Source organism: Zingiber officinale, chromosome 8A (genome assembly GCF_018446385.1).
Source record: "Zingiber officinale cultivar Zhangliang chromosome 8A, Zo_v1.1, whole genome shotgun sequence".
In the NCBI taxonomy this organism is placed as follows: Eukaryota; Viridiplantae; Streptophyta; class Magnoliopsida; order Zingiberales; family Zingiberaceae; genus Zingiber; species Zingiber officinale.
The window spans coordinates 29,857,911-29,873,818 of NC_056000.1; the positions used below are offsets into that span (position 1 = coordinate 29,857,911).

The 15,908-nt window shown below is 35.3% G+C and overlaps 1 protein-coding gene across 3 annotated transcripts in view; it reads left to right on the forward strand.

Moving 5' to 3' along the window:
- The window catches only part of LOC122008259 (protein LAX PANICLE 2-like), a 32,163-nt gene that overhangs the window by 3,492 nt on the left and 12,763 nt on the right, over positions 1–15,908 (forward strand). The window contains exon 4 of one of the 3 annotated variants that reach the window (XM_042563940.1): positions 14,768–14,972. The exons of the other annotated variants lie outside the window; for them this stretch is intronic. Within the exon in view, the coding sequence (XP_042419874.1) occupies positions 14,768–14,791 (24 nt within the window). The 3' untranslated portion in view covers positions 14,792–14,972. Of the gene's footprint in view, positions 1–14,767; positions 14,973–15,908 lie in introns of those variants that run through there. 3 annotated transcript variants of the gene reach the window in all.

A 15,908-nucleotide genomic window follows, 5' to 3' on the forward strand; every position in this document is an offset into this window, starting at 1 on the left:
CATTACAATCTATTCAATTGTGACAAAAGGCGAATACGCTCGCCCCCAGCGCCTCCGCCAATCTGTCTCTGGGCCAACACGGAGGAGGTAAATCACGTGCAGCTACTAGCCTTTGGAATAGTGACTAGCACATAAGGGAGGTATTTACCTCGGCTTTGCCGAGATTCTAACCCCAAACCTCATTGTGACAACACCTTATGTGCTACCCACTAGACTCATCCGAGGGGACACATTATAATCTATTCAAGTGGCAAAAAGGCGATTGGCTCGTCTCCAGCGCCTCCGCCAACCCGTCCGTAAGCTAACACGGAGGAGTAAATCACGGATGACTACTAGCCATTAGTATAAATAACCAAGATATGAAGGAGGTTATGCTCGATCACGTTAAATTTCAACCCCAAAATTTTATATAATAATATCTCATGTTTTAACCATCGCACTGTCATAAGGGGACACATTACAATCTATTCCAGGCACTTAGGAACATCGTTGTAAGAAAACACATAAGGTTTATGTTTATTTTGTCAAAAGTTAAATTCTTTTACTATTTTATCAAAATAAGGGCTCTAGCTACCTAGCTGTAAGATTCTTTAGTGCCCATATAATAATCGTGCACGTCTTCACTGGAGGCGTCTACGTGGATTGTCTGCCGTGGAATTGTGCGCGCCGTGTCCCTAATATATTGGTTAGAGACGTCTTCAGTTAATTATTTTTTAACTGAGTTGAGATGTCTGGTCAAATCGACCAGACCAGTCCAGATCCTCTGTATCCATTTCTCTTTATCCTCGTGTTTCATTATCGATCAGATGAATCAGATTAAATTTTAAGATATTATGATATCTTTAATATATGTGCAGTATCTTCGTGATGTGCAAAGCATCCTTGAGATTTAATCTGATCCGTCCGATCAACAATGGGAGATAGGAACAGGGAGAAATGGGGACAGAGGATCTGAGCTCTATCGACACCTCCACTTTTTTTTTTTTATATATACTCAAAATTTATTTAAAGAGAATATTATATTCATGAACATCTAAATTTTTTAATCTTAAATACTATAATACAAAAGAAAAATCTAAACCTTAAGACTTAGTTTGGAAGTGTTGGAAGGGTAAAAGAAAAGAAGAGAAAAGAAAGGAAGGAGAGAGAAAAGAAGAGAAGAGAAATGATGTGTGATTTTATTTGGAAGCGGAGGAAAGAAAAGAAAGGAAGTTTTTTTTGTATGGAAGTTGTAAGGAAGTGAAAAGAAAATACTTAATAATATATTCATTTGACTTTTATAACCTTTAATTTTTTTTATAGCTCTAATTGTATGTTTGATACAGTATATATCAGCCAATAAATTTATTAATCATGAAAAATTTCAAAGTTATTCGCTGTTATACAACATGGACAATGTAAATATTGTTACAAATGTATGCATAAATATGTTTTAATGTAAGAAAGATTAAATAATTTCTACAAATTCAGAGCGCCCAATAATATAAAAAATAAATCAATTTAATGAAAACTTAACCATTAAATCATGATTTATTTCAAGATATTAACTTCACCAAAAGTAGCACAAAACATGTTCTACACAGACATGAACATGCACATCTACATAGTTTCACTTAATTTTAGATCCTAACACAAAAGGTAATATAAAGAAGGATCTTGGCCACTCAAAATAATTGTCTATCTTCAAAAGTATTTCCATCACTCGTAGCATGCTGATATTCAAGAATGAGAATCAAACATCAACTTGTCCAAAATATTCTTGCGTCTTTCCGTTGGACACCCAAAAAAAGTTCTTGCTTTATCCAGATTTTTAGTGAGGAAAATGTAGCAATCATCAATTTGATTTTCTTCAACTCCAATAGCGATCAACTCATTGAAGATCTCGTTCTCTGTATAAACTCTAGTTCTAGAATTCTGGAGAATGAAATTTCTCTCTCTAATTGCCTCAGCAACATTGTCAAGTGCAAACTTTAGAACCTCAAGTTCTTTATCATTTGAGACTTTTTTTTTCTTCCTTTGTGAATTTGTTGAACCTTGATTCTTTTTGTCACTATATTTTGAATATGGTGCATCCAAATCTTTACCTGAATAGGAAAAGTCTTCTAAACTTATTTCTTTTTCACACACCATCCGATCAATATCGATAATACTTTCAACCTGCACTCCATTTGTTTCATTTATCCAACGCTTGCATTTTTCTTTTGCTGTTTCAACACCTTCTCTTGTTGCTCTATCTTTAGCAAAGAATTCTTCCAAATTATTATAGTTGCTCACAACTTTGGTCTTCCACTTTATGGCATCAGATTTCTCCTATAAAAATTAACAAAAGACATATATTAATTTCTAATGAAAAATAAATAAAATAAAATAACAATTAAAATTCTAATTAACACCTACCTTTATAAGTTGTTCCCAAACTTCAGGTTCGGCACACTAAGTTTTTATGAATGGATTCCAAGAAAAATCACTTAATTTTCCATTCTTAAAAAAATCATAAGACTCATTGAAATGTTCTTTGAGTTGTCTTCATTCGATTCTTCAAATGGTCTTTAATGAATTCCGTTTGAAGTTTTTCTTTCAATTCAATGATAATGTTATTATATGCCATGGTTGTAAATGTCCCATCCACTCGAAATCCTTGGTAGTGTTGATTTAATAATGCCTCAATGAATGCTTCATCCATACGGGCTGCCCATTTCATGTATTCTCTCTTCATGTTGAGAAATTCTTTTAATCTTCCTAATTATAACAAATAGTAAGCCAAATAGAAAATGTCACATAATAGAGTTACAACCATTATATATTGTTAAATAATAATTCATAAGTTAACTTACAAAATAAAAACTTTGCAGCACTAGTTCCATCACTCATAGCATGCTAAACAAAATGAAGTACATATCATATCTAATAATTTAGCAGGTAAAATGAAAAATCAGAAGGTTACAATACATAATCTTGCCACATTTGAATGACTATTTGATTTCTTAATTGTTCACCTTGTGCTGAATCTTTTTCTGTACTTACTACTTCAACCGTATATTCTTGTGGTGGAGATTGTCGTGACAATTCTTCATTCTACTTCATGAATATATTCTACATCAGGATCAACTTCTATTAAAAAATTATGTAAGATGCAACAAGTAAGAACTATTTGTAATTGTACATCCAGACTATAAGTTAGTTGAGTATCTCCAATGATAAGAAATCTTTTTTTAGAACACTAAATGATCGTTCAATTGCATTGCGTAGGGAAGAATGTTGCAGATTAAACAATTCACGATAGTTTTGTGGTTGTCGATTTAAGTATTCCTTCAGGTGGTATCTTACATTTCTATAAGGTGTAAGAAGTCCACTTTTCAACATGAATCCAACATCAACAAAGTAATATTTTCCTATAAAAGTTCAAATAGTTATTAACTTCTTAATTAAAGCATTGACATGTAGCTAAAGATTACCTTTAGGAATGATTAATTTATCTTCTCTGCTAAGCACATTTTTTATGATTCTCGAATCTGATGTAGTCCCTTCCCAACTAGGTAAAACGTAGGTGAATCGCATGCCCAAAGAACATACAGCTAGCACATTTTGTGTTAGATGTTCTTTTCTACCTCGGTATCTTGCTGCATCTTTACTAGATACTTTTACACGTATATGAGTTCCATCAATTGCACCAACACAATCCTAATAAACATGTAGTTCATTCATATTATGGTTGTAGGTAATAATGCCTAAAATTTTTAACTAGTTGAGCAAATGAAATCACCTTGAAATATGGGTAAAATCTTTCGTTGTGAAGTATTTCGGGAGGAATTTGTTCTCCTGTAAGTTGTCGAAGAAATTGATCTTCCAATGCTATAACTGATTTCAAAACTCTATGGAAATGACACTAATAGTTTCACCAGAACATCGATAAAAGAATGCCATTGTGCCATTTTTTGTCGGAATTGGTAATATATGGAGAAACTTAACAACTTGTTCTTCTACCGTGACTCTTTGAGTAGGATTTAAACCACCATATGTTTGTAATAATTCACACAAACGACCAAATGTTTCTGGTCTCATGCGAATCACCTTATTTAAATTTCCATTAGATCTAAGTTGGTATAATAATTCCTTTCTTACTAGATGACATCGCTTGGACCTATTTCCAATAGGTCGATCCACATAATTTAGACGAGAGATATGTTGAAAAATGATTAATCTTATAACACGACAAATAACTTCAACAACAACTAATTGTCGACTTCTCTCACGAATATCACAATCTCTTACAACTTCGGTTTGCTCCATATTCATCTAAAATACAATCATTAGTATTCTAATTAATTGAATACCTTCAATAATTTATGATTGCTATATTCCATCAAAGTAGCATAAACACAAAATAAATATAAAATAATTAAATAAATCAACAAATAAATATGAGAAAGAGCAAAAGTATATCAACAATATGAAAAATAAAGGAAAATATTAAAAAAAAAAATAAAGCCCATCAACAAAAATAAACATAAAATAATTAAATAAATCAACAAATAACTATGAACGAGTGAGAAAGAGGTAAATGATATCAACAAAATGAAAAGTAAAGGAAAATATTACCTGTTAATTGATTATCGTAGAAGATGTGCGTTTTTCAATCTTCCTCAACTAGTGAAGCTTCCGTGCTCTTTGGAAGTCTTTGGAAGAGAAAGCAACTTTATCAAGGGATATATTTATTTTGTATTAACTTTTGAAGCGTATATTTGGAATAAAAATTAATAATTTTCCCTCCAACAAAAATTTCCCTCCATTTCCTTCCATTTTTGGGTGGAAAATCTTTTAATCATAAAAGGAAAACTTTCCCTTCCCTCACTTTCTTTTCCTTTACATAAAAAAACTCCCAAATGTTATTTTTTTTTCACTTTTCCAACCAAATCTTTTCCTTTCTCTCCAATTTAAAACTCCCAAACAAAGCGTAAAGGAAAATTTTATTAACTTAAACCTATTATAACCTAATATCTAAATCTTAAAATCTTAAACCCTAAATTCATATAACATACTCCATGAATATCTAAAATTATTAATCTTGAACACTATAAATCAAGAGGGAAGTCTGAACCCTAGAGAAAAAAATCTTATTGACTCAAACCCATTATAACCTAACTCCTAAATCATAAAATTTTAAACCCTAAATATATATATAAGAGAGAGAAATTAGGATGTACATTTGTTCGATACATACTCTTGGGCGACTCTCACTAGTCCAAGAGCCTGGATACACTTCCGGGCGCTCCGATTCACTTTTACGAATCAGAACGACCGAGGGTGCATCCGGACGCTTAGATATGTGAGGGTCGCCTAGGAGTGTATAGACTATCATCATTTTCTTATATATATATATCGGAAGTTCGTCCAGGCGCTCCAATCAACAAAAGTGAATCGGGGCATCCGGACGAGCTTTTGAGTTCACACTTAGTCGCCCGTGAATGTGCAGGTATATATATATATAATGTGCGTGGATGACACATGTGGATGTCTCTCTGAATGGGAAGCGCCTCCAATACATAGAGGTACCTCACCGAGTGAGAGACGCCCACAACGTCATCTCCAAGAAAAGCACACGCTAGAAAATTATGAGCTTTTATATATATATATATATATATATATATATATATATATATATATAGTGAGAAACGCCCACAACGTCATCTCCAAGAAAAGCACACGCTAGAAAATTATGAGCTTTTATATATATATATATATATATATTACTTAAGAATTGTACATGAATCCGTTGTCTAATAAAAGGCCTAACAAAGTAGTAAGTTATGAGTTTGTTAAATATTAAATGAATAGTATGTGTCACCTTATGTGTAGAATCCTAATGAGTTTATATCTTCTGTGATGGGGTTATAGCACATCACCATGTACATATATTTGAGATCCATACCTACAATCTATGAGTGCAATCAACTTTTAGTTAAGGAGACTCTTACAAACTTGTTCTTGCAAGAATACAACAAGAAATAAGAAAGGATAAATACAATTGAAAATGACTTTACAATCAAAATCTTGCTTGTTTAATATCTTGTAGCTAGCTTGGAAATGCCTCTTGATGGTTTGAAAAAACAACAGTACTATCCTCTAAAACCCCCAAGAACTAGTGGCGAAAACTCCTCGAAACCCTTCTTTTAAAGCCTTTAAGTTGGGGTTGATTTTCATCTATCAATCGACTAATCTTACCTATCAGTCAATTGATATGTCTCTAGCATTATTTTGTCGTTGAATGGCCACTGACACTTTTGAAATCTGTATGATGTTGTCTCTAATATGAATATTAGTCGACTGATGTCAATCTCATTCGATTGATTCAAATAGTCAAATTGGGCAAGTGAATCTCACTCACTTTTGTGCTCTTTAATTCAACATTAGTCGATTGATGTCCAACTTCAATCGACTGATCACATCAGTGAAACAGAGTATGCAAGTCCCACTCGCTTCTATGTTCTTCACGAAACCATCAGTCAACTGATGTAACTCATCAATTGATTGATTCATCAGTTGAACTGAGCAACTGAGTTTGATATGCATCTGCCCCGATTTTATAAATTTATTAGTCGACTAATAGAATTTATATATACTAAACTGTAGCGCATTGCAATGGTACTGTAACACTATAGTCAACACTGTAGCAAATCCAAATTTTAGATTTGGTAATTTTTTTCATCCTTTAGTCAATCGATATATCTTATCAATCGACTAATACTTCTATTTCAGCTTTACTTTAGCTGAATTCTCACTTTCCCTGATATTCAATTGACTTCGACCTTCTAGGACTTTTTTTGCTCAACATCCGATCAATCTTGACCTGCTGAGACTTCTCATTGCTTGATATCTAGTCAATCTTGACATGCTGTAACTTCTTTATTGTCTAGCATCCAGTTAATCTTGACTTGTTAGAACTTTTTGTCTCGCCGCTAAGTGTCCGGTCATCCGTGACCTACTTAGACTTTCCATCTCGTGACAAGTGTCCAGTTCTCCATAACTCACTTAGACTTTCCATCTCATGTCAAGTGTCTGATCCTCATGACCCATTTGGACTTTCCGTCTCATGCCAAGTGTTCGGTCTTTTATGATCCATTTGGACTTTTTGTCTCGTGCCAAGTATCCGGTCTTCTATGATCCACTTGAACTTTCCATTTCATGACAAGTGTATGGTTCTCCATGACCCGCTTGGACTTTCCGTCTCGTGCCAAATGTTTAATCTTCCATGATCTACTTGGACTTTCCTCTTGCCAACTCCCTATTGGACTTCCAATCACCAAGTGTCTGGTCCTCCATGACCTACTTAAACTTCCCACTTGCCAACTTCCTGTTGGAATTTCGATCAATAAGTGTCTGATCAATCTTGACCCACATGGACTTTTCTCTTACCAACTTCCCTGTTAGACTTCTGATATCATCAAGTATTCTGTCAACCTTGACCTACTTGACATCTTATTATAATTAACATATTGATCAAATATCAAAACTCATACTCGAGTCAACCCAAGCTTAGTCAACCTTGATCCGAGGTCAATTGCACCAACAATATCTCTTTTTTTGATGTTTGACAATATATTTAAGTTAGACTAACTCATTAGCTCAATTTTTTTTATCCTACTTCTCATGTCAAAGCATGAATGAGGATTTCTAACTTAAACCCTATATTCTTCCCATTTGGTATACATCAAAAATCTTTTCTCGTGATTTATTTATCTTAAACTTCCAACATCACAATGGAGGTTCCCTATCTTTTATTGTTTTCAATGCTCAATCTTGAGTATACACCCATTATTTTTCTTCTCAATCCTTCAAATCTACCCCCTTCATTTCCAATTCATGCCTTTAAGGTGGATCATCCTCTCAAAGCACTGTGGAACTTCTATCATTACACCAATAATGATTTGGAGTTCCTAAACCTTTAGGAAGTTCAAAAATTTATGTCATAAGATTAAAAATTCAACCTTAAATCTAAACCTCACCCAAGTCCTCATTCTTTTCCTTTCAACTTCCTTTTTATCATTTTCACCAAAAAAAAATACTTTTGAATGCTTATCCGAGCATATTAGAGGGCGAGAGATAATTAAGATGCATAGGAGTGATTTTAAATGACTAAAATAATCTATTTTAATAAAAAATATAGTCATCAGTCGATTGATGACAGATATCAATGATTGATTGATTGAAAACTACAATTTTAATTTTTAGATTGAATTTTAGAAAAATATAAGCAATTCTATATTTTTTTAAAAATCATGAAATTTCATCTAGACATTTCTTATGTTAAACACTATCTAACATTTCACTTATAACAAATGTATTCCAATACACATACAAGTTAATTCTATAGTCCTTGTAAAATGTATAAATTAGTTTTCTCTAAACTAAGGGATTATGTATCTCTAACTAGGAATTTTAAACTTTATCATCCTACCTAGGATGTCAACTAATGTTATTATCCTTAATTATAAAGAATTGAAATAATGCATGTAAATGAGTCGCTTTCCATCAATTGCATAACATCATAAAGAAATATAACAAACTTAATGATGTATATATGACATGATATGTATTATTTTTTATGGCAGGATAAATGCATAATATGATGATATGACATGCGATAGGGTGCACAAACATGGTAGTTATAGCTCATAAGAAAATACCTAGATTTTCATCTAAGTATCATCAACTAATTACTATGCCAAATTAATGATTTGACATAGGTAGCCCTATCTCTCTTGAATGTGCCAAGATCCTAACTTGTCATACTTTAGAAGTCTATCATATTTATGCAAATTTGATTAATCTTAATACTCTAAAATTTTTTATTAGCACACTATAAACTCTTCAATGATAAAAATTAACTTCTCATTTTCAAGATATCACAATACCTTGAAAATGCTCCAAGAATGCTAACTTCACTATGGTTGGGTTAACTACCTTTCCAATTAGGGCTGACATACCTTATATCCATCTAATATAAAGAGAGCATACTTTTAGGAACCCAACACCTGTTGGAGCTCCTTGGGTGCACTAGGTACTCACTAGGGATAACCTCCCTAAATACCTTCATAATGACTTTTCTAGACTTCTTATAAGCCTTAGTCATTATAGTTTTCTTAATATCAACACTAGGGATAACACCCCTTATAACTTTGATTTGACTTCTAGACATAGAGTTAGTTCCATAGTTATATGAAACTTTATAGTATGAGGTCATATTTTTCTTAGACTTAGGTTTGTATCCTAAACCTTTCTAGCCCTTAGATGACTATTGTCTATTTAAGCTTAGATCCTGTTTCTTTGACCCTTTAAGCATATTTTCCATCTTGCTAAGAGTTTTCCCTAGCTTATTAAGTCTTGAACTCAAGATTTGATTTTCAATCCTCAAATTCTCAAATCTTGATTTTTCATTATTGCTTTAGATAATTTTTTTTCTAAACATATGTCTAATTTTCTTATAATTTTTATCTAGATTATTTTCTACTTTCCTATCCTTAGGTAGAGTTATTCTAGTATGATAATTATCCTTGGATTTATCATACCTTCTATTTTCAAGATAATAAGTAATAAAATTATAAAATTTAAGTCAAGCATGCTTTTTATCATGGCGTAAAGGAATAACATTATTAAATGATACCTTAGATGTGCTCTTAAAAGATCCTTTTGATTTGAGCTTTCTCCTTTGCTTTTATTTTGATGCTTCCCTTTTCGACATTGATTCTGATAATTTCTTTGTTGATTGCATGAGAAACACACAATGCACTTTTTGTTCTTTCGAATCATGAGGCCAACATATTTTCATTTCTCTTTCACCTTGGGTGTCATGTTAACCTTCTTCTAGACTAATTTCGGACGCTTATTCTTATAGTGTCCATTCTCCCTACACTCGAAACATATTATATGATCTTTATTTTATGAATTGAAATCGATATACCTTCGCAAGTTGAAATATCTCCGTTCGTAGGGGTGGCACAATCATCCTCATTGGCTTCGGATGTCGAGGGTTCTTCTTGTTCCAATGTCAATGGTCTACGATCCCCCTCAATCTTGAGGTGAATGCTTCTTCATCTTTCATCTCGATATTGAGTATCTCTCAACCTTTGAGTTCTCTTGCTCTAGTGTCAATTGTAGGATCAATGTACGTGGGGGAGGGGGGGGGTTAAATCACATGTATTTTAAAACTTTTCTTTTTTTTTTTTAAAAAAATAGGGTGTGTAGCGGAATAGAACTAAATACGACAAAGAAAACAAAAAGACAATAATATACATGTATTTTACTTAGTTCAGAACCTTTGACAACTCCTAGACCTGGGTCTTTTGAACATTTCTGATAGGTAATCCACTAAAATTAATTGTAATTGAATACAATGAAAAGGGAGGAAAGTGTAATAGGCCTACACTTCCTTATGCAAAATTAATTAGCTATAAATTAAACGTTATCCAACCGAAGATGGAGAAATGATTATCTCGAATGTTGGAGTTGGTCCATCTATACTAGTTGGGTGTAACAGTATCACAACACAGCAATAATAAGTCGGAGCTGTCGGACGATCGAGAAATCATGTAGAAAAATTTTGTCTTTGCTCTTGGCCGAACCCTCTTTTATACAGCACTAGAGGTGCCTCCAATAGTGCTTATTTGATCCGTAAACTTTGGACTTTATCTGCTTCGAGGCAGCTCCATCAGCTCTGAGATGCCTCTAGTCTGCTCTCAAGCATCTCTAGTCCACTCTGAGGCGCCTCCACGTAGTGAAGCTTCATCATCAAATTCTATCTACGCAAAGGTGCCTCCAACTTGCTCAGGGCGCCTCCATCACCTCAGCCGAGGGCACCTCCCAGCACTTGAGGTGCCTCTAGCACTGTTTATCCTAGATAAATTTTTACAATTAACTCCTGTAAAATTAAGTTAGTCCAATAACAAAGATAACCTACAAAATATAGTTAGAACATAAAATAAAATAAGATTTATAAATTAGATCCTGTCTTATCACGATTAGAATCTAGTCTTGGTCTCAATTTAGATTTTCAAAATAGATCTAAGTTGGACTAGTGCCTATAGTCCCACTGGACTCATTTCTCACTGGAACTCTTTCCTTCAGTTATTTATTTGACCTTACCTGCCAAATATTTGGTCCTACAGACCTATTTGGATTTTTTTTGGTCTTGCTTAGTGTCTAATCAACTTTCCTGTAATACTAAGTTATCACAGTAAATATGAAATATTAAAGTAAAGCAATATTAGCAGTTTTCAAAATTAACTGGTCTGGTCGATTATGTGCGGTCGACTGAAAACCATTCAATCACACATATTTGGAGTTCATTCCTCTAAGACTTTCCATTACCTATGGTTACCTCTTCTTATGATTTTTCACTGCCTAGCTTTATTCACTGGGATTTTCACTACCTAATTTCACTCACTATGGCCTAATTTTACTCAGTAGGACTTCCACCATCTAACTTCACTTGCCAGGGCCTAATTTTAATTATCAGGACTTCCATCACCTAACTTAACCCACTAGGGTCTAGCTTTACTCACTAGAACTTCCAACACCTAGCTTCACTCACTAAAGCCTAGCTTCACTCACTAGGACTTTCATCACCTAGCTTCATTATTAGAGCTTAACTTCACTCACTAGGACTTGTACTACTTGGATTCAGTCACCATGACTTCAACCACCTAGCTTAACTAATTAGGATCTATCTTCACTCACTAAGACTTTCACTGCCTAGCTCCACTCACCACAACTTCAACCACCTACCTTCACTCACTATGACATAGCTTTACTCACTAGTGCAAGTACCTCGAATGAGTTTTGATGTAATCAGTTGAATTAAGTTAGGATCTATTATTTGATCCCTTGTGTCTAAGTGTACAGGGACTTAGGAGCACAAAAAGTCGAGCGAAAAATATAGCTAGCAATAATGATGACATGGGAAGCGAGTTAACATGCTTGGTGTATTTGAAGGACGAGGAACTGTAAAAGAGTACACCAGTGAATAAGAAGAAGATAGCAACACTCCCGAGAGATGAGAAGCTGAAGAGAAAGAATACTCAAGGAGAAGGTCATAATTGAGTTCGGGTGAACTCAACTCTGGAAGGTCGGAGAATCACCCAAGCGATTGGATAAGTCAACTACTGAGTTGACTTTATCCAGGCACCTGGAGAAAGTCTAAGTTCCTAGGCTCCAGGTGTCCAGATCATGTCTAGATGCCGAGATGTCTCATCCAAGTCAGCGAGATGTTGCAGTGACAATGAGCACTGGAGTACACGTCAGCTAACTCTGGCGCCCGACCGGGTCCAGGCGCCCAAGATGCAAAGATCCATTGGAAAGAATCTGTTGTGAAGTGGATAGAGTCAACCACATATAGGCACTTTAACTGGGTCCAGGTGTCCGAGAGGTGTCACGTCAATCAACGGCTAACTTTGACCAGTAGGCTATAAATAGAGCCCTGATATTTAAGACAACACACTTGTACTTTCGTTTTCATACTCTATTTTTACTGTTCTTGTTCTTAAACATTGTAAGGGGCTACTTCGCCCCCGATCCTTATCGAAGAAGAAGATTGATAGTGCTTTCTATAGTCTTGGATTAACAACCACTAAAGTTGTAGTCAAGTAAATATTCGAGTCCCTACTTTCTATTTATGCATTTGTTTCAAATTAACTAACATATGTTTTGTCCTTGTTAAGTTCTGAAATCAAGATAAAGTATTAATTCTAACTTGTAGGCTATTCACCCCCCCCCTTCCCAGTCACGTTTAGCAGGCCTCATCGGACCTACAACTAGGACTTCCCCTTACCTAGCTTCCAATTAAGATTAGTCACTCAGTAGGCTTCTCACATGCCTAACCTCCGATTAGGGCTTACTCTTGCTAGTCATCTACTCTAGACTTCTATCTTCCAAACATCAAGTCCTGTTTCGATTAATCCTTGGTCTCGACCAGACTTAGATACATTATCAAACATCAAAATCTTAGAGGTTGATTGCACTAACATCAATGAGTCTCCTTTCTTGGGCTTGTCTTCACTTTGTGTTGAGGTTGGATCTTCATAAAGTTTTTGCAAGCTTGTTCAATATATCCTTTACATCCCAATATTTACCTATCTTACAAAAGACATCGTTAGGTAAAATATTTGATAGTAATTTAGTTACCTTTTCATTACCTCAGATTTTTAAACTTTTTCATTAGTCCATTTGCTCCTCCTAAGAAGTTTATCTTTGTATCTCTTGGAGCTTCAAATCCTTCCATTAACTATTGCTCTATGTTCATTATGAGAAGATATTTCATCCTTAACTTCCGATGCTTGAATCCTCCCAATCTGAATAGTAGAGATACTCAGATGTCATATCCAAATCCATCTCGAGATTCTATTTGAAAATCCAAATTTCCTTTGGTGTTGGCTTCTTCTGGCGGTCAATCCAATGACTTGTTTCTATTGAAGAGCTCAAAATCACTCCTTCTTCTTTCCTCTAACTCATGCTTTTTCTGATGGTTAGTCCGATTAAGAATGATCTCGCTTTGATATCACTTGTTAGGATTGTGTGACTTAGAAGGGATGAATAACTTCGATCGCTTCTCTTTGATGCTTTGTGCTTGTTATTGAATGCACAACAGAAACCTTTCTTCACTCTTGACTCTACATGCACAACACCTTGGTTTACTTAGTATCGACATTCTTGAGGTGACTAATTTAAGGGTTTACCCCTAGTAATCTTTTCCACTAAGAACTCTCTCATTCTCAAAAATTTTCCAGAGGCGGAGAAGTCTCTTACAAACTTATTCTTACAAAAGCACAACAAGAAACAAGAAAGCAAAGATAAATATAATAAAAAATGACTTTATAATCAAAACCTTGCTTGCTTGATCTCTTATAGCTAGCTTGGAAATGCCTCTTGATGGTCCAGAAATATAGCAACACTATCCTCCAAAACCCCCAAGAATTGGCAACAAAAAACTCCTCAAACCCTTATTTTAAAGCTTTTAGGTTAAGCCTAATTTCTGGCTATCAATCGACTGATCTTACCTATTAGTTGATTGATATATCTCCGACACTATTCTTGTTGTTGAATGACCACTAATACTTCTGAAATCTGTCTAATTTTATCTCTAATTTGAACATCAGTCAACTAATGTCAACAATCGTTCGACTGATTCAAATAGTCAAATTAAGCAAGTGAATTCCACTCGCTTTTGCTCTCTTTAATTTGTTATTAATCGAATAGAGCTCACGAGTCCCACTCGCTTTTGTGCTCTTCATGAAGCCATCAGTTGAATTGAGCAACTAAGTTTGATATGCACCTGCCCTGACTTTCTAAATTTATCAGTTAACTAAACTGTAGCGCACTACAATGATACTATAGCACTGTAGGTGGCACTGCATGTAGTAGTACTATAGTAAATCCTAATTTTAGATGTGGGGGTTTTTGCATCCATTAGTCAATCAATACATCTTATCAATCGAGTAATACTTCTATTTTAGCTTTACTTAAGCTGAATTCTCACTTTGCTTGACTTCAACCTTCTAGGATTTTTTTTTCTTAACATTCAGTCAACCTTGATATGTCAAGATTTCTTATTGCCTAGAATCCATTCAATCTTGACTCGTTAGAACTTTTTTTATTGCCAATCATCTGGTCAACCTTGACATGCTGGAATTGTAAGTACCTCGTGGTAGTTTTGATGTAATCAACCAAGTCAAGTTAGGCCCTGTTATATTTTGATGTCTTGTGTCTGAGTGTGCAGGAACTTAAGAACACAGGAGGTTGAACGAAAGATGTAGCTAGCAAGAAGGACGACATGAGAGAGAGTTGATGGACTCAGTGCGTCCGAAAGATGAGATGCTACAGAAGAGTATGCTGGCGGACGAGAAGGAAGCGCGTGACAGTTCCGAGGGATGAGAAGCTAGAGCGAAAGGTTCCTTGAGAAGGCCGGAAAATAGGTTCGGGTGAGCCATATTCCGGATGACCGAAATCACCCAAGCGAGCAGAGCCGAAGCGGAAGCTGGACAAAAAGTCAACTTGTTGTTAACTATGGTCTGAGCGCCTAGAGCGATTTTAGCCGACCGAACTTTGGGTGCTTGGAGCTGGTCTGGGTGCCCAAACCATTTCGGGTGCCGAGGGCTCCCCCGAGGGTGCCCTCGACTGCGGATCAGATTTAACAGGGTCTGAGCGACCGGAGAGGGTCTAGGCACTGGAGCAGAAAGTTTATCGACACGCCACATGTTGTGATCCGGTGTGACGTGGATAAAGTTCTATCCACTTTCAGGCACCTGAAACCCTTCCAGGCACTCCAATCAGGGCTATAAATACAATCATGATCCCAGTAGCTAAACACAACACTTGTAAACAATTCTTCATTTGTGTAGCTTTGTAATTGAGTACTTTAACTGTTGTAAGAGACTTCTCCGACTGAAGGAGATTTATAGTGAGCTTTCAATGTCTTGGATTAGCAATTCTCTGATTGCAAATCAAGTAAAATCTCTGCACCTCTTTCTTTTATTAATTTGCTTGCTATTTCTTTCAACAGGGACTTTATGCTTCATCGCTTAGTGTTCGATCACCCGTGACCCACTTAGACTTTTCTTCTTGTGTCAAGTGTTCAATCCTCCATGATCCACCTGGACTTTCTGTCTCATGCCAAGTGTCCGGTCTTCCATGTCTCACTTAGACTTTTCGTCTTGTGCCAAGTATTCAGTCCTCTATGACCTACTTAGACGTTCCTCTTGCCAACTCTCAGTTGGACGTTTGATCACCAAGTGCCTGGTCCTCCATAATCCACTTGGACTTCTCTCTTGCCAACTTTTCGTTGAACTTCTGATCACCAAGTGTCTCATCAACCTTGACTCATTTGGACTTTTCCTCTTGCCAACTTCCCTATTGAACTT